We start from the raw sequence: 18,858 nt of genomic DNA on the forward strand, positions 1-18,858 counted from the left end.
CTGAAACTCCTTTCAGGAGTAGAAACACCCATCTTTCTCCCTCGAGCTGGCTGGTGGTTTTGAATTGCTGACCTTGTGGTTAGCAATCCTATGTGTAACCATAAGTCACAAGAGTAAGCCATAGGTCATTAGAAAACAAAAAAGTTTCCTGACAGGAATAACATAATTCTAATTCGTTAACAGTTTTCTTTTTTTTAAAAAAAGCAGTTTCCCAACACTCTATTTCATATAACGAATTTATCCTTTATATATCAATATAAAATAAGTATATTATAAACTATGCATAGTTATATAAATGTATAAAAACCTTAGGATTAGAATATAATTGACTCTAAAAATAGATTCTAATGATTAATGCTCACATTTCTAATCTTCCTATTGAAGCCACCATTAAAATAAGTAAAACTAGGTAATATTCAACCTAAGAGTTTCCAATTAGCAATGTTCGCGGAAGTGAAAGAGTATTCAGTAGATGTATTGTTTTTGGTGCTGGACTGTCAAAATGATATTTCTGAATCAGGACAAGAAGAGCGATTACCTTCTGAAGAAATGGGATCCACTTGCAGCCTACCAGTTCCTGGCGATATGGTTTTGTAAAGGGCCCAGCATAAGATACAAATGCTCCTGTGAGGAGAACATCTCCACAGAGTGTCTTCTCTTGAGCTTCAAAGGATTCAATAGACTGACCCCAGCGAATCTTTTCTGACTGAAAGGCAAAATTACTCAGATGTAATTGCAGGGCGAGAGTCAGCCCAGAAATGCTTAGTGCAGTTACCTTACAGGACGCTTCAAGTCCATGTCCGTCTGCACAGCCTTCCCAAGGAGCAGAAAGCAGCCCGTTGCCATGACTATGGCAATCTTTTACACAGCGGGAACCCATCGTTATGAAGGGTGCTCTGAGATGACCACAATATGACACTGGGCTTTTAACATCTCCTCCCCATTGGATACTTCCACTTATAATTGAGGTCCTTCTTAGAAGACTGATAGACACGCCCTAGGTCCTGTGGGGAGCCAAGGACCCAGAGCTGTGAAGAAGGCTGAGATGTTGCGATGGCTCGTGTCATCCTGGCTGCTCCCCATCCTTCACCCTTAGCAGCAGTGCGGCTTCACTGTCCTAACCGAACTTTATTTTTTCAAACATATTGGCTAGTGGCCGATTGTAGGAAAAGGAAAATCACAACTATCTTTCATGTTAATTAGCTAAAACAAAGCTTAACAAAGCGTCTGTCTTAAATTCTAATGAACAAATAGTGTTGTTAGTCCCTGAGATTTATTCCAATATAATTAGAATAAATCATGAAAAAAAGACTATATCAGGTATTTTAATATAATTACCAAAATCCAAACTCAATGCCATTCACTCAATGGTGACTCACAGCCACCCACTGTGGGTTTCCAAGACTTTAACAGGAGTAGAAAGCCCAATCTTTCACCTGAAAATTTGCAGGTGGTTTTGAACTGCCGACCATGCGGATCACAGCTTAATGCTCAACCGTCCCACCACCAGGGTTCCGACACGATTCTCCAAGAAGGAGCAACAGCTTGGTTCTTTGTGAAAAGAAAGTACTCTGGTGAGGAGCTGGGTGGCTGGTTGAACTCGCTAGTTCTGAAGGTGGTATGTTGAATGCTGTTCAGTCTTAAATCTAGCCTGATAACCATTTATAATCAGAGTTATAGGTTAAATATGCAGAACCTCTACACGTACTTTGAACAAAGCACAGCAAGGATCTACGGACTGACTGAACTGCAGCACAGACCGCTCATTTTCTGCACCGCGACGCATATTGAACAATAGCATCATGTTCTCAGCGTGCGCGCACTAGTGAGACTTGGAGGGGTGGGTAACTGTGACAATTTGATAATGCAAACAAAGGAAACCCTCGAGAGGTTGGCTTTCTCTGTGAAGAGGAGGAGGAAGACAATATAGGAACGTGGTCAGGCCTGCTCCTTGAGACTGCTACTGTTGGCCGGCGCGGTCGAGTCCGTTCGACGTCTAGGGACTCAGTAAAACAGAAGGCAACACTGCCCGCTCGCTGCCATCCTCACAATTGCTCTTATGGTTCAGCCCACTGTTTCAGCCACGGGGTCAGTTCATCTTGAGAGCCTTCCTTTTGGGTGCTGCCCCTGTTTTACAAAGCACGAGTCCTTCTCCAGGGACTGGTTTCTCCTGGTAACATGTCCAAAGTGTGTAAGACTGAGATAGTTAAAGTTTATTGTGCCAACCTGGCCAATAAACACGTGTGGGGTTAATTGAAGAGTGGAGAGATAAATGGCTCTGTGAGCCTCGCCTTTCTAGTTCTTGGGTCTCTTGCTCTCTGATGGTTGGATCAGGGTGCAGCTGCCTTAGCCAGTTCCCTGCTTCAGCTGGCAAAGCTCACTTCCTGCAAGACATCCCCAAGGAGAGGCCACATGGACCTGCCCTCGTGCAGCCCTGGGTGCTGGAGCAGCCGTGTGGAGACCCCTGCCAGTGCTGAGATGCTTACATGCTCACTGATTCGGCTTTCCTCCTGAAGTCGGTGTCATAGTGTGTGTTTTGTGAGATGGAGGAGGACTTTGTGGATTGGTGTTGGACATATGGGTTAATGTTGGACTTGTGGGCTTGGACAGCACTGGGTTGGGATGTTTTCTTGATGTGCACTTACCCTTTATGTAAAACCCTCTCTTATACATATTAGTTTCTGTGGATTTGTTTCTCTAATGTGCCCAGACTCACACAAAGACAAAGTCTCACCATCCTTGCTTCTAAGGAGCACTCTGGCTGTACTTCTTCCAAGAAAGATATCTCTGTTCTTTCAGCGGTTTGTGATACTTTCAATATTTTTCTCCAGAAACATGATTCAAATGCAGTCTTCCTCAGCCTTCCTTATTCAATGTCCAACTTTCACGTGCATAGGAAAGTTATGCCACTTTGTCACACTCTGGTGGCTTGCATGATGCTACAATGCTGGAAGCTGTGTCACTGGTATTTCAGATCTCAGCAGGGTCACCCAAAGTGAACAGGTTTCAGCAGAACTTCCAGACCAAAAACAGACTACAAAGAACAAATAGGCTGTCCACCTCGGTTCCTTGCTAGCCACAATTTAAAAAAAATCATTTTATTGGGGGCTTGTACAACTCTTATCACAATCCATACATCCATCCATTGTGTGTCAAGCACATTTGTACATTTGTTACCATCATCATTCTCATGCTTTCTGCTTGAGTCCTTGGTATCAACTCCTCAGTTTTTCCCCTCCCTCCCTGCACCCCTCCCTCACGAACCCTTGATAATTTATAAATTATTTTCTAATGTCTTAGACTGTACAACGTCTCCCTTCACCCACTTTTCTGGTGTGATCAGTTCCCCCTATCCACTCCATCTTCCCTCCACCCTCCCAGCATTGCCACTTTCACCACTGGTTCTGAGGGGATCATCTGTCCTGGATTCCCTGTGTTTCCAGTTCCTATCTGTACCAGTGTACATCCTCTAGTCTAGCCGGATTTGTAAGGTAGAATTGGGATCATGAGAGTGGGGCGCGTGAAGAAAGCATTTAGGAACTAGAGGAAAGTTGTATGTTTCATCGTTGCTACACTGCACCTTGAATGATAGCCACAGTTTTAAGCTCAAGCCAAATTCACTGCCATTGAATGTATCCTGGTCCACAGCGACCTTCTATAGCAGTGGTTCTCAACCTTCCTAACGCTGTGTCCCTTTACTACAGTTCCTCATTGTTGTGGTGACCCCCCAAACATATTCTTATTTTTGTTGTTACTTCATAACTGTCATTTTGCTACTGTTATGAATTGGGCGACCCCTGTAATAGGGTCGTTCAATCCCCCAAAGGGGTCGCGACCCACAGGTTGAGAACCACTGCTCTATAGGGTTTCTGAGAATGTAAATCTTTATGGTGGCATGTCGCCATAACTTTATTCCTTGGAGCTGCTGGTGGGTTTGAACTGCTGACCTTGTGGTTCACAACCCAACCCCAAACCCCAGGGCCACCAGGGCTCCTTACCCCCAAGATGAGGGCCACAAAATTATAAAGGGAATAAAATTATTATCAAAGATTTGTTAAGACTTGACAATTCTTCATAAAGATCACTCCAAGTTAGCTATATAATTAAACACTCAGAACTTCAGCTCTCTCTCCCTCTTCAGAAAGTTCATTAGTTTTGTCCTTCATCCACCCACAGACCAGATACCCATTAATTTTCAAGAGGCATCTCTCATTTGCTTACCCTCCATCTTTGTTGTCTTTGGTTGGTGAATGATAAACAATAAAGTGCACCCACCTCATTCTCCAAAACAGCTTTGAAATTTGAAGATTTACTAAACATAGACTTATCGGCTATTGAAATCGTCAATAATTCCACTGTACCTCCCATGCAACATAAATCACTACTGACACTGGCGAACAAGGGTTTAAGAGATGGAACATGCCCTGTAATAAATTTCTAGACAGTTAAAAATCACTATAATTTTATTCTAATGCATTATAGATTGCCTGTAATGTCATCCTGGCGGGGTGACCCATTTCTAATTTTGAACAGCTGTTCAGCTCAGGAGTTAGTTAATGATTAAATATAAATTGCCTGATTTATTAGTCTGAATGGTTGAGCTTCCAGGTCAATGCTATATAGACAAAATCATCAGTCTTGATGCTTTTCAGAAGTTAACTGTCTCCTGTGCTAGTCAGAAAGAATTCATCCTCAAAGGAAAAGGTCTGACATCTTCAATTACTCCTTTAAAATATATGTACATTCTCCCCTAGTTAACACTATACAAACCTTTTTTGCCTCTCCTGGTCTAAATCATCACAACTAAAGCCTTTGGAAGAGACTGCTGTGTACTAGAGACACATGGTAGAGCCTCTCAATAAAACTTTGAGACGTTCTGTAACCGCTTTAGGAAAGGAGTTAGGTTAAATGACATTTATTACTTTTCTTCAGGCACCACAACGAATAACTACTTAAAACTTACCACTTTAGGTGGAAATAGTTGTAAATACTAGTAGCGATGGAATTTCTCAACCGATCTAAGAAAAAAACGGAGTCATCGGAGGACTCCAGAATATTTAGTTAAAGGATAGCAGGCACTCCAAACCCATGCACCCATCCAGCAATGACCTAATGATGCCGACTATGTGCCAGCGGTTATTTTGCCTGCTTGAGATTAAAGAAAGCAGTGTGCAAAACAGAGTTCTTGTTCTTGAAACATTGACATGGTGGGCTGGGGCAAAGGCCCCCAATCCACATACCAGATGTTTGCACACAGGAGGGTATGCCATGTGGTGGTAAATGCTGTGAAAACCACACAGTAGAATTAGTGGGAAAAGAGCTATGGAGACGGAGGGAGGGAGGGAGGGAGTGTGTGAAATCAGGCCAGTGCTCTCTTATATAAAGAGATCAGAGAAAACTGCAGTGTAAGGAGACCATTTAGCTGAGCCCTAAGGAAGTGAGGAAGCCTAAACTGTGAATTATCTGGGGAAATATAAACCAGAGAATGGGGCAGTGGGGAAAGCCCAGGAGGCATGATAGTGATTGGTAGGATAAGGAAGAGTGAAGCAGCCAGGGAAGATTGGGTCAAAACGAAAGGTGACAGAGGTACCCAGAACCTGGGACATGTAAGTTCTTGCGGCCAGATCAAGCCTTTAATAATGAAAACATTTTCACTTTTTAATTTTTATTTTCAGAGCCTAGTGCAATGTATGGGAAACCGCTGTTCCTCAATACATATTGCTTGACAGGAAAATAAGGTGAAGGACACAAGCAGCTTCGTGTAAGAGAGGACAAGCTCCAAATCCACTTGCAGAGAGACCCTGCAGGGAAGGCGCCGCAGTGACTCTCGTGGGCCACTGACCAGCGCTGTGCAAAGCCCTGCCCTCAGACAGCCTGCAGTTGAGCGTGAATCAAGGCAGACACAGTTAGGGTAAACTTGAACATCTTATCCGCTGTTTTCCCTTTCGAAAACAACTGAATGTGTTCTATTTTTAAAAAAATATTTTCTGCTTTCTTTCGGATTGTAAAAAAAAAAATGCGGCCAATGCCATTGAACAAGTTGTATAAAACGTGCTAAGTGAGGATTTATTTTGCTGTGCGAACTTTCCCTAAAAACACAGCAAAACTTTATTTTAAAAATACAGAATAAAAGAAAATGATCAAATAAGCAAGGCATCTGATAGAGACTTCACTGTCACTGTTAGGTACCCCAGAGCCTTTTTGACTCAGAGTGACTACACGTACAGCAGAGCAAACCCGCACCGGGCCTGGGCCATGCTCGCCATCCGCACACGGTCGGAGGCCATTAGTGCATCCATCTAGTTGCGCATGCTCCTCTTTATTGCTGCTCTCTCCACAGGACTGCGCATGTCCTTCGCCAGGGCTGGTTCCTCGAGATCATGCCCAAGGTACGCGTGATGAAGTCCGGTCATCCTCAGCTCTAAAAGCATTCTGGCTCTACTTCTTCAGAGCTACTCCTCGCTGGCAACAAGATTGACACCTTCTTTTGTGACTCAATGGTAGAGTCAATATTCTTCACCAGCACCATAATTCAAAGGCTTCAGTTCTTCGTCTTCCTCTCTCATTGTCCAGGTGATTCATAGGTATATGACAAAACCAAACCACACCCACTGGATTTCCCAGACTCTACATCTGTCCAAAACCAGATGGCCACGACTTTCTCACAAGGAGTGGCTGGTAGGTTGGAACTGCCAACCTTTGGGTTAGCAAGTGAATATATCACGGCTTAGGTCAGGTGTACCATAGTCATCAGTGACATTTTTGCATTTGAATACTTTTAATATTTTCAATAGCAGATTTGCCCAATAAAATATGTTGTCGGCTTTCCTGACTGTGCCTTCCATGGATGATTGTGGAGCCAGGTAAAACTCAATCTTTGACAGCTTTGATCTTTTCTGTTGATTGTGAGGTTGCTTATTGGTCCACGGGGGGAACTGTTTTTCTTTATGCTGAGGTGCAATCCACACTGAAGGCTGTGCTCTTGGGTCTTCATCAACAAGTGAGTCAAATCATCTTTGATTTCTGCAGATTACACATTCTTAATAAGCCTTCCCCAATCCTGATGCCGTGTTGTTCTGCATCTAGCCCAGCTGCGATAGTGAAAACATACATCTTTGATGTATACTCTTCCTGATTTTAAACTACAGTGCACCTTGTTCAGTTTAAACAACTCTGGATTTTGGTCTAAGGACAGGTTCTACATGAGCATTCGTAAGTGTTCCAGAATTCCAGATTTATTTTCAATGTTATCCGTATCTTGTGATCTGCAGACTCAATAGAAACAGTAAATACCTTGCGTGTATTCTGTTTTCAGTCATTATCCATCTGATACCAGCAATAATATTTTCCATTCCATGTCTTCTTCTGAATATAACTTAAATTTCTGTTTTTCCCTACTTACTGCCGCAATCATTTTTATCCTCAGTAAAACGTTACTTTTATGTAATATTATGGTGTTTGTTAATTTGTTCATATGGTTGGATCACCATTTTTTTTTTTTGCAATGGACAAAAGATAGATCTCTTTCAGTGATTTGGCCAAGCCTAGCTGTCTTCCAAATCCCCTGGCACAGACAAGTGCGTGCGTCCAGCATTACATCAGGCAGCAAGTGGTATGCCAAAGTCTTATTATTCACCAACCCTTCCGTGCAGCTTGGATCATTTTCTCTCGGTGCCAAAGCGCGTGAGAGTTGACCATCGATTTACAAATGACAAGCACGCCCTTCCCTTTAGGTTTCCTATCTACAGATCCTTGCACATTCATGAAAGCGAGCTTCTTGATGCTGTCTTTTGAAATCTCCTCTCCAGCTCTTTCCCTTCATCATTTCTTACATTCGCTTGAGCTACTCTATGCCCAAGAGCAAGCTTCGAGAGAGTGTCTCTAATATCCATTTTGTTCTTTCCCTTCTTTCCTGTCTTCTGCATGATCTTTTGCTTTCTCCCTGTATTGTCCGTGCTATCTCACGGCTAATCTGGCCCTTGGTGATTAGTGTTCGGGCCATCAAATCTGCTCTTGGAATCATTCCCCCCAATTTAGCTGCTACCAAGTCTGTTCAGACTCTTTTTGACCCTTGTATAATAGAAAACACTGCCTGGTCCTGTGTCATCTTCACAATCATTGCCATGTATGAGCCTACTGATACAACCACTGTGCCCATCCAACTCTTGGAGACATTTCTTTTCTATTCCTATTTGGCTGAGAATTTTTATCCTGAAAGGGGTTAAATTTTTTCAAAATGCTTCTTTTCCATCAATTGGTATGATTATGCAATTCTTTGCTTATGTGACAAATTGACTGATTTTCTTGGTGAACCACTTTGCATCCCTGGTGTGAACCCACCTGATCATGATGTATCATTTTTGATATGCTACTGAAGTATGCTGGCTAGACAGTTAAAGCCTTTTGACAGTACTTTGATTTAGCTTATTAGCCTCTGGAGAGTTCTTAACAGAGTAGATACCAACTTACACAACTTAAAAATCACTTAGCTGAATTGAGGGAGGAGATGATGGTGTCCAGGACCAGGGGAGTGAGCACTGCCGGGATTTGGAATTCATTTAGAGTGAGAGGCAACAATTTGCTGAGGAATTAGGATTGGGTTGTTAGAAAGAGAGATGAAGTCTGGGTGATTTTAACACATTTGGTTGCAGCAATGGAAGGAAGGAATTGCAATTATTGAAATGGAAGGGGGAGCGCAGTTTTTGTACAGAACCCACTGTGTGGTTCAGAGGGATACTATGCTACGATTGCCAAGGCACTGATTGTGACTCACAGTGAAGCTAGAGGACAGAAAAGAAGCACTTGATGGGATTTCTGAGACTTTTCCATTCTGAGAGCTTTCCGTTCAGCCATTCACAATACACTTTGCTTCATCGCACTGATTTCAATTCCCACAATGCAACAGCACTTATTCCACTTCCTCCCTGCTTCCTGTTTCCACCCTTGCTTCATTCCCACCCTTTCTGAACTTTGTCCTCAGCAAAAGCTGCTCTTCTGGTATCAAATGGCTGATGTCTCTAAGGTGAACGTGCCTCTCTATTGTCATCATTCCCCCTACAGACCTATTGTTTGGCTGACAATGGAGCCACCAGGTTTGGAGTTCATTCCAAAACTAAAGGGTGACTAAGGATCAGTTTGGAGCATCTGACCACTAGGCCTAGTCTCCTATCTGATTTCGAGTGTGGGTTCACATGTTTTTCTCCCATTCTATCCAAGCCTTTGAACCCCAGCCCTTCAGAGTAACGGGTAGGGGTAACTGCACACCATCTTGTTCTGGTCTCAGCTTCTTACACACTGATTGGCATGTGGTCCATTCACCCAAGAGTCTAATTGTTTCTATGTGTCTTCAACACTTGTAATTTTTTTTCTTTCCTCTGGATGGGGAGAAACTTACACCTGAAATGGCCACTCTTCTGGGAAGCTGGCAACCTCCTCTTTCATCTACAGAGTGGCTGATAGGTTTAACCGCTAACCTTGTCCTTAGCAGCCCAACCATAACCCACCATTGCTTCCTCAATGGATCCCAACTCCTCTCCCCATCTTGCCCCTCCACCCCCATCCCACTGACCAAAACAAACCCACCCCTCTGCCATCAAGTTGACCATGACTCATTCAGAGTGTCCACATACGGGGTTTCTGAGGCTGCACATCCTATGGGAGCAGATGGCCTCAACTTCCTCCCATGGAGCAGTCGATGGGTTTAAACCACTGACCTTGCAAAATAGTCATCCAAACTTCACCTGACACTGGGAAAGTGGGTGAAATTTGTGCCTAAGTCATTTAAAATCTATAGTTCTAAGAAATTTAGCTGTCACCCAATGCATTTCAATACACAGTTCTTTCTTTCTTCTTAAGAAAATCTTTAGATTTACATGTAGGAGTAAGATGTTGAGCCCAAGGAAAATTCTAATTGACTAAGACAATCATGATTTAACTCCATTCCCAACCTTTCCAGTAAGATGTGCTGAATCAATTGTTGATTGTTGTTGCTACTTTGATCCCAATTCATGATGATCCTCTAAGTCAGTGGTTCTCAACCTTCCTAATGCCGCGAACAGTTCCTCATGTGGTGGTGACGCCCCAAGCATAAAGTTATTTTCGTTGCTACTTCATTGTGTTACTGTTATGAATCGAGTGACCCTGTGAAAGGTGATGCAATCCCCCCGAAGGGGTCTCGATGCACAGGTTGACAACCACTGCTCTATGTGCCAAGTAGAAACGTTGGGTGATCACCTTCTGAAACTCAGGCAACTGAAACCCTACACGTAACATCAGAAACACTCCTGAAAGGGAAGCCCCCACCCAGTACCTACTTTCCTGAATTTAGAAGCAAACAGACTCATGACCATGAAGCTGTAAGATGACCATGAAGCTGTAAGATAAATTGGGAGCATGTGTCAGAGCTGACACATAACTAGCAGCAGGTAGGAAGTGGTTTCTCAGGACAGTTTTGATATTTGGTTTATTTTTCCTGCTAAATAATATGCCTGAGCATTATTCCATGTGCTTATTGGCATGTATCAGTCGTCTTTGGAGAAATGTCTGCTTCAGTCATCTGCCCACTTTAAAATCAGTGTCTTTATTGTTTTAGAGCTGAAGGAAAGAACGGAAACACACTTTGTTGTTGTTTTTAGCTGCACCTCAACCTTGGGAAGGTGGGTAACAGTCCACAGGCCAGGTGGAAACAGGAAAACTAAGATTTCCCCAAACTTGCTGAGATAGTTAAAGTTGATTGTGCCAATCTGCTCGATGAACACATGTAGGGTTAATTGAAGGGTGGAGGGATAAATGGCTCGTTAAGTCTGGCCTTTTGAGTTCTCAGGTCTCTTGCTTTTTGATGGTTGGACCAGGGTGCAGCTGCCTTAGGCAGTTCCCTGCTTCAGCTGGCAAGGCTCACTTCCTGCAAGACATCCCCAAGGAGAAGCCTCATGGACCTACCCTAATGCAGCCCTGGGTACTGGAGCACCTGTGTGGAGACCCCTGCCAGCGCTGAGATGTTCACTAATTCGGCTTTCCTTTTTCAGTCGGCATTATAGTGTGTTTTGTGGGATGGAAGAGGACTTTGTAGATTGGTGTCAGACATATGGGCTATGTTGGACTTGTGAGCTTGGGCAGCACTGGGTTGGGATGTTTCCTTGATGTACACTTAGCCTTTATATAAAACTTTCTCTTATACATATGAGTTTCTGTGGATTTGTTTCTCTAATGAACCCAGAATAACACTTGCTCAGTGTCACCTGGTAGAGCAAGGATTCAAACCTGTGACTTCCTAATGTCAAAGGCCACAGATTCTCCCGCCATTTATGTTCAAACAGGAGAAAGTTAATAAGAATGATGAAAAACCTTTTATTTAGTGGATTAATTATTAGCATTAGCATGCCACTCTTCTATAAAAATGTCACTGGGGGAAAGAAAGTCATCAGGCTTAGCTCGACAGTAACGATCTGCTGGTCAAGTGTAACGGCCAATGAATGGATAGAAAAAAGGATCAAGTGACAGCTCAATACCACAAGTGTCTAGCAGCTTTCCTGAGTTCTATGTTGCATGTTTAAAAAGGCATGCTTCCTTTTTGGTTTTGGATTTCACAACAAGGTAAAAATCAGAGGCAAAGGAAGGGGGTGGGAAAGTGGGTACAACTGGTGCCCGGCATCCTCTTAAAGTAGATCCAGACAATGGATCTCTGGCAAAGTATATGACTTCTCTCAGTTTCAGTTGGAGATGGGACCAGTGGCACACCGAGTCCTGGGTACTAAGAGATACTCAGTAGGGGTCATGTCTCCTGTCCACTCCGCTAGATAGAACCATGCGATGGATGACGACTAAATACTCCCCTGACCTGTTGACTATGCACCTATTACATTATTATTGGTAGCACAGAATCATAGAGTCACGCTTCTGGGAGCCGGGGATGGAAATCCTAGGGGGTGTGCGTGATGATGCTGAAAACACGACAGATGTTCTCATGTCACTGAATTGTACATGTCAACACAATGGAGTGAAAAGCTCCTCTAAATATTTGAACTTGAATTCTGGAAGAAAAGCTTTACTTGCCTCGAGTTCCCTGACCAGTCTGTTAGCTAGCTCAATCGTTTTGCTGGTTTGGTTCACCTCTTCTTGACACCGGACTTTCTCAGCGATTGCTTTTTCAAATGAAGCTGTGAGTTTGCTCAGATTTCGATCCAGATCCTGAAAAGAGCAGAAAACAACTGTGGAGCCACTTGGGTTATACGCATCCTAAAATATCCGTGACTTTAAGGTAAATGAAAAATTCTTCTCTCTTCCTTTGACCTCCATTCTCTTCCCATAAGTGTTTCTCCAGGAGGAAGGAGGATGAGGATTGACTGACAGGAGGGAGACTGCAAGTAGGGGAATTGGTGAGCCTCTGAGCCTCCAAGACCCCCTCGTGCATCGTCTCCCTCAAGTCTATTGTCTAAGCTTCACTTCCCACGACAAATGCTATTACTCTCAAGGGGATCTTTGGGTTCTCCACCTATTGACTGTCTTATTTCTCATTTGATTTACAACTCAAGCAATGAGCCAAACACACAAACAAAGCAATTTACAAGAACCCACTGCCACCATGGCAACTCAACCCTGCACAGGGTTTCTGAGGCTGTAACCATGATGGCAGCAGACAGACACCTTTCTCCAGAGTGGTTGGTGGGTTTGAACTGCCAACCCGACAGCACTACCAGGGTGCCCTCCAAGCAATGAAGATGGATGTTCGTTACCAAGCTTCCTTAGACCTCAGTATTCTGACCCAGCCTGACAATCCTATTTTATCTCCTAGCTAGGAGACAGAAATTCAGAGAACTTCAACATCCAAAGACCTGGGAGGATGTGTCAGATTAGAGGGCTTCAGTCAGAGCAATCTCACTTCCAACAAAGTCACAGGAAAGCAAATGAACCAGTTTGGAGAAAGAGGAAAGGATGAAGGAGACATACAAACAGACGAGTCACCAAAACCTAAGAGAGACACCATGAGATGCTCCTGGTGGTCTGTGGTGTTTCCTCCATCTCTTTCCCCTCAGGTGCTTCATTGCCTATCTTTCCAAAGGTTCTGAACCATCTTTACCATCTTTAGGGTAGTTTGTATGGGTTCCTAATACTTAAAGCCAAAACCCTGGACTTTAGACAGCAAATTCATGGGCAAACTCAAGATGATCACATCTATTTGCAAGTTCTAACTCTGAATATGATTTATAATGTTGTTTTTTGTGAACATATGCAAAGTTCCAAGACACTTTACTAAGCAAACAGAATTAAACCAATTTATAAGTTAGAAACTGCCAATATTGTTGAGTCTGTTATTTCATCATTATTTAATTTATACTGCTAAGGCAATATCTTTTAATATATAAATATGTCATGTTTAAGATTAACATGGCTCACAGGATCAAATTTATGAGAATCAAAAGAGATATTATACATCGCTGGTTAGAAATTAGATTAAAATAAACATTTAAAGGCCTGTTTGGGGGTTATTGAAAATACTTGTAATTTTAGGAAACATGGAAACATGCAAGTTTTGGAGTCAGCGGGCTGGGTTTGCATCTAGACTGTGCTACCAGCTAAGCAGTGTCAAAGCTGCACTGCTAACTCGCTATGTCTCAGTTTTGTCATCACAAACCTACCTACAAGCAATCCTACCCAACTCAGATCATTTCTGTGAGAATTAAATTTGGTAACATACCTCAAAACACCCGGGGTGGGTAGAAATCAGAGTCTCAACAGTTTGGGTCTTGGATCCCTGGGAAACCACCGCCATCGAGTGGGTTGTAACTGCATAGGGGATACTAACCCTCTAGGTTAGACTACAGTTGCTTATCAGGATTTCCAAGACTGCAAATCTTTCTGGGCTTGGGAAGTCTCCTTCTCCCACAAAGTAGCTGGTAAGATCGAACTGCGGACCTTGTGGTCAGCAGTCCAGTTCTTCCCCTGTGCCACCAGGGCTCCTTCAGAAGCCCTTTACGCTAATAAAAACTATTGAGAACTTGAAAGTGTTGTGATTGATTCAGATAATATCTATCTGGATCTATTGGCATTATATACCCGCAATTGTATTTGAAAATATAAACCTTATGAGATCCGGTTTTACTTTGGCACGCTTGGGGTGGCCATGAGTCCGAATGGACTCAGCCATGATTCTGAATGTTACAATGGGATAAACGATAGGATCTACCACCAAGGGCTTTTGTGGGATTGAACATGTGAATACATGGAAAGGAACCCAGGCAGCACAGTGGTTCAAGTACTTGGCTGCTAGTCCAAAGGTTGGTGGTTAGAATCCACCAGCCAAGTTGCAGAAGAAGAATGTACGAGTTGGCTTCTGTAAAGATTATACTCTTGGAACCCTACAGGGCAGTTCTACCCTGTGCTCCAGGGTTGCCCTGAGTCAGGTTTGATGGCAATGGGTTTGGTTTGCAATGACTAGGCTCCAAGGTTTGGGAGCTAACTGCCTGTGTTTCTTTGGACACTGGAGTACATGACAGTGTACAGTGGTGGTTGTGCTTTACAAAGGCATGCATGGGTGTGTGAGCTTGTGTGTATGGGAGCACAGAAAGCATCACTCGCCAGCCTTGCTGCTTTGCACGGCATAGGCTCCTGGGTCTACACTGAGAAACAAGCGCAGATACACAGTCCTATCGGGTGCACATCCAGTGACTTAATATGAGGTGGCTTCAAAAATTGAACCGGGGAGTTGAACTGAAAAGATCCTGGAGTTTCCCACAAATTTTTGAAGCCTCTTGTGTACATAAAGGAATAAAATTATTTATATAATTTCCCTGATAAAATTGGGAAGAGAAACTAAATGTCGGAAAGCAACTCTCTTCAAGTCTCTTAAAACCGCTTCAATACAAGTTCTGAAAAAGATGGATGGCCGTGGTTCTGGAAAAGAGCCCTGGGGGTGCAGTGGGTATACGGAGGGCTGCGAACACCAAGGTCCACAGTGGGAAACCTCTGGCCGATCCGTGGCTTTCGACTCCTATAAAGATGGTAACCAACAACCATGAGCAGCTCGTGATTCAAATGTTAGAGATGGCATCCCCTTGGTCCAGCATGGATATCTGTCTAGCCTAAGCTGGAAAAGGGCAGGCGTTCCTACTGAAAGGTCCACTAGCGCTTTGCTTTTGTCTCTCAGTAGAGAGAATTTCTCAAAGGTGAATCAGGCTGTTTTCCAGCAAAGAGAGACCAGACACCAGGTAGCCCAAACTCACAGATGAGAGGTAGCTGTCGGTAGGTCTGGGTCAGTGAGAAGCTGAAGCCCGGCACCTCTGCAGGCCGCCGAGATTTTGCAGCCCCGGGGCTCTGGTTGCAGTACCCCCACTGCTGTGCCAGCGGCCTCCAGCTCGGAGTCATCGCACTTCCTCATTCCTTCCTCCGTGGGTCCCCCCGCCGGCCTTGAGTCCACCTACTCTTCATCACATCAGCTCTGCCTTCCCGGAGGGCCTACCCAAACCCAGCGCAGGTGCCTTTGGATTTATCTTTTCACTCCAGACCCTCTCCTCTTTGCCCATCTTCCATGGAGTGACCAAAAAACCAGTTTGATCATGTCAATAGTTTCTTAAAATCTTTCAAAAGAGCCTTACTATAAGAATATGCCTACCGCCTGGCTATCGAAAGAGATAGTGTCTGGGGTATTAAAGGCTTGAAGGTGAACAAGCGGCCATCTAGCTCAGATGTAATAAAGCCCACAGGGAAGAAGCACACCAGCCTGTGCGATCACGAGGTGCCCAAAGGGAACAGGTATAAGGCATCATCCCCCCCAAAATGTATATATACCATAGTGAATGAAGGGGGAAGTGCAGAGTGGAGACCCAAAGCCCATTTGTTGGCCACTGGAGATCCCCTCACAGAGGGGTTTAGGAGAGGAGATGGGTCAGTCAGGGTGCGATGTAGTACCGATGAAGAACACAGGTTTTCCCCAGATCCTGGATGCTTCCTCCCTCCAACTACCATGATCCGAATTCTACTTTGCAGGACTGGATAGGGCAGAGGTTGTACACTGGTGCATATGGGATCTGGAGGCACAGGGAATCCAGGGTGGGTGATCCCTTCAGGACCAGGGGTGTGAGGGGCGATACTGGGAGAGTAGAGGGTGAGTGGGTTGAAAAGGGGGAACTGATTACAAGGATCCACATGTGACCTCCTCCCTGGGAGATGGACGGCAGAGAAGGGGGGTGGGGAAGGGAGACTCTGGATAGGGCAAGATATGACAAAACAACAATCTATAAATTATCAAGGGCTCATGAGGGAGGAGGGAGCAGGGAGGAAGGAGAAAAAAAAAGAGGACCTGATGCAAAGGGCTTAAGTGGAGAGCAAATGCTTTGAAAATGATTAGGGCAAAGAATGTACGGATGTGCTTTATACAATTGATGTATGTATATGTATGGATTGTGATAAGAGTTGTATGAGCCCCTAATAAAATGTAAAAAAAAAAAGGATTAGGGCAAAGAATGTACAGATGTGCTTTGTACAATTGATGTATGTATATGTATGGATTGTGATAAGAGTTGTATGAGCACCTAATAAAATATTTAAATAAGAATATGCCCACCATCATGCAAAAAAAAGATATAAGGGTGTGTATGTATGTGTATATATGTGTATATGTATATATGTATGTATATATATGTATATATATCATATTAAATGAAGGGGGAAGTGCAGAGTGGAGACCCAAGGCCCAAGTGTCGACCAATGGAGATCCCCTCATAGAGGGGTTTAGGAGAGGAGATGGGTTAATTAGGGTGTGAGGTAGTATCGATGAAGAACACAGCTTTCCCCCGGATCCTGGATGCTTCCTCCCCCCAACTACCATGATCCGAATTCTACCTTGCAGGGCTGGATAGGACAGAGGCTGTACACTGGTGCATATGAGGGTTGGAGGTACAGGGAATCCAGGGTGGATGATACCTTCAGGACCAAGGGTGTGAGGGACGATGCTGGGAGAGTGGAGGGTGAGTGGGTTGGAAAGGGGGAACTGATTACAAGGATCCACATGTGACCTCTTCCCTGGGGGAGGGACAGCAGAGAAGGGGGGAAGGGAGACTCCGGATAGGGCAAGATATGACAAAACAACGATGTATAAATTACCAAGGGCATATGAGGGAGGGGGGAAGGGGGAGGGAGGAGGGGAAAAAAAGAGGACCTGATGCAAGGGGCTTAAGTGGAGAGCAAATGCCTTGAGAATGATTGGGGCGGGGAATGTATGGATGTGCTTTATACAATTGATGTATGTATATGTATGGATTGTGGTAAGAGTTGTATGAGTCCCTAATAAAATGTAAAAGAAGAAAAGAGAAAAAAATGATTAGGGCAAAGACTGTACAGATGTGCTTTATACAATTGATGTATGTATATATATGAACTGTGAAAAGAATTGTATGAGCCCCAATAAATTGTTAAAAAAAAAAAAAAAGAATATGCCCACCAAAGGCAGGGGTAAAAATCATATCATCGTGAATGAGGGGAGTGCATGATGGGGACCCAATGCCCATCTGTAGACAATTAGACATCCCTTGCAGAGGGGTAGTGGGGAGGAGATGAGTCACTCGGGGTTCAGTGTAGCAACAATGAAACTCAAGACCTTCCTCTAGTTCTTAAACGCTTCCTCCCCCTAACTATCATGATCCCAATTCTACCTTGCAAACCTGGTTAGACCAGAGGATGCATAGCGGTACAGATGGGAACTGGAAACACAGGGAATCCAGGACAGATGAACCCCTCAGGACCAGTGGTGAGAGTGGCGATACTGGGAGGGAAGGGGACATATAAAGGGGGAACCGATCACAAGGATCTACATATAACCTCCTCCCTGGGGGAGGGACAACAGAAAAGTAGGTGAAGGGAGACATCAGGCAGTGTAAGAGAAGATAAAATAATAATTTATAAATCATCAAGGGTCCATGAGGGAGGGGGGAGCAAGGAGGGAGGGGGAGGGCAAAAAGAAAATGAGCTGATCCCAGGAACTCAAGCGGAAAGTGAGTTTGGAGAATGATGAGGGCAATAAATGTGTAAGGGTGCTTTACACAATTGATGTATGTGTGGGTTGTGATAAGAGTTGTATGAACCCCAATAAAATTATTTAAAATACAAAAAGAATCTGCTGAGAGGAATTACTGAGAGCCAAATGCATGGTAAACATGATAATGGGACAGCAGGAAAGTGAAAGAAAATTGAGGAAAGAAGTAGGAAGCAAAAGCTATTTATAGAGGTACAGCTATAAGCATGTATATACATAAATATACTCATTTATAATGGAAGGATAGAGGTCAATGTACACACATTTATATGCTAACTACTAAGATAGCAGAAGTACTCCCTTAACACAAGAACACTTTGTTCGAATAACCTGGCACTCTTTGATACTCATCTTCCTGATACGATCACTGAAGATGAAATGGGTGCATAAGCAAACATGGTGAAGAGAGTGGATGGTGTCCAGTTATCAAAATATGTAGCATCTGGGGTCTTAAAGGCTTGAAGGCAAACAAGCCGCCATCCAGTTGGGAAGCGAATAAGCCCACATGGAAGAAGCGCACAGGGCTGTGTGATCATGAGGTGTTGATGGGATCAGGTAACAGTTATCAAAAGACCCCAAACAATTATATCAATGCAAACAAGGGGGTTGGAGTAGAGACCCAAAGTCCATCTGTACACAATTAGACATCCCCTCACAGAGGGTTATAAAGAAGGGATGATTCAACCAAGGTGCAGTATAGCACCAACAAAACACATGTCATTCCTCTACTTCCTAAATGCTTCCAAAACGCACCCCGCCACCCTGCACTACCATGGCCTAGTTCTGCCTTACAAATCTGGCTAGACTGGAGAACACACATTGGTGCAGATAAG

At 43.8% G+C, this 18,858-nt stretch overlaps 1 protein-coding gene across 1 annotated transcript in view; it reads right to left on the reverse strand.

Annotated features, from left to right (window-relative positions):
- The window catches only part of DNAH11 (dynein axonemal heavy chain 11), a 319,324-nt gene that overhangs the window by 79,848 nt on the left and 220,618 nt on the right, over positions 1 to 18,858 (reverse strand). The window contains exons 62-63 of the mRNA XM_075557332.1: positions 12,052 to 12,186; positions 539 to 706 (exon numbers count right to left, since the gene is read on the reverse strand). Coding sequence (XP_075413447.1) covers positions 539 to 706; positions 12,052 to 12,186 — 303 coding nt within the window. The remainder of the gene's footprint in view (positions 1 to 538; positions 707 to 12,051; positions 12,187 to 18,858) is intronic.

The sequence above is a fragment of the Tenrec ecaudatus genome, chromosome 9 (genome assembly GCF_050624435.1).
Source record: "Tenrec ecaudatus isolate mTenEca1 chromosome 9, mTenEca1.hap1, whole genome shotgun sequence".
Lineage (NCBI taxonomy): Eukaryota > Metazoa > Chordata > Mammalia > Afrosoricida > Tenrecidae > Tenrec > Tenrec ecaudatus.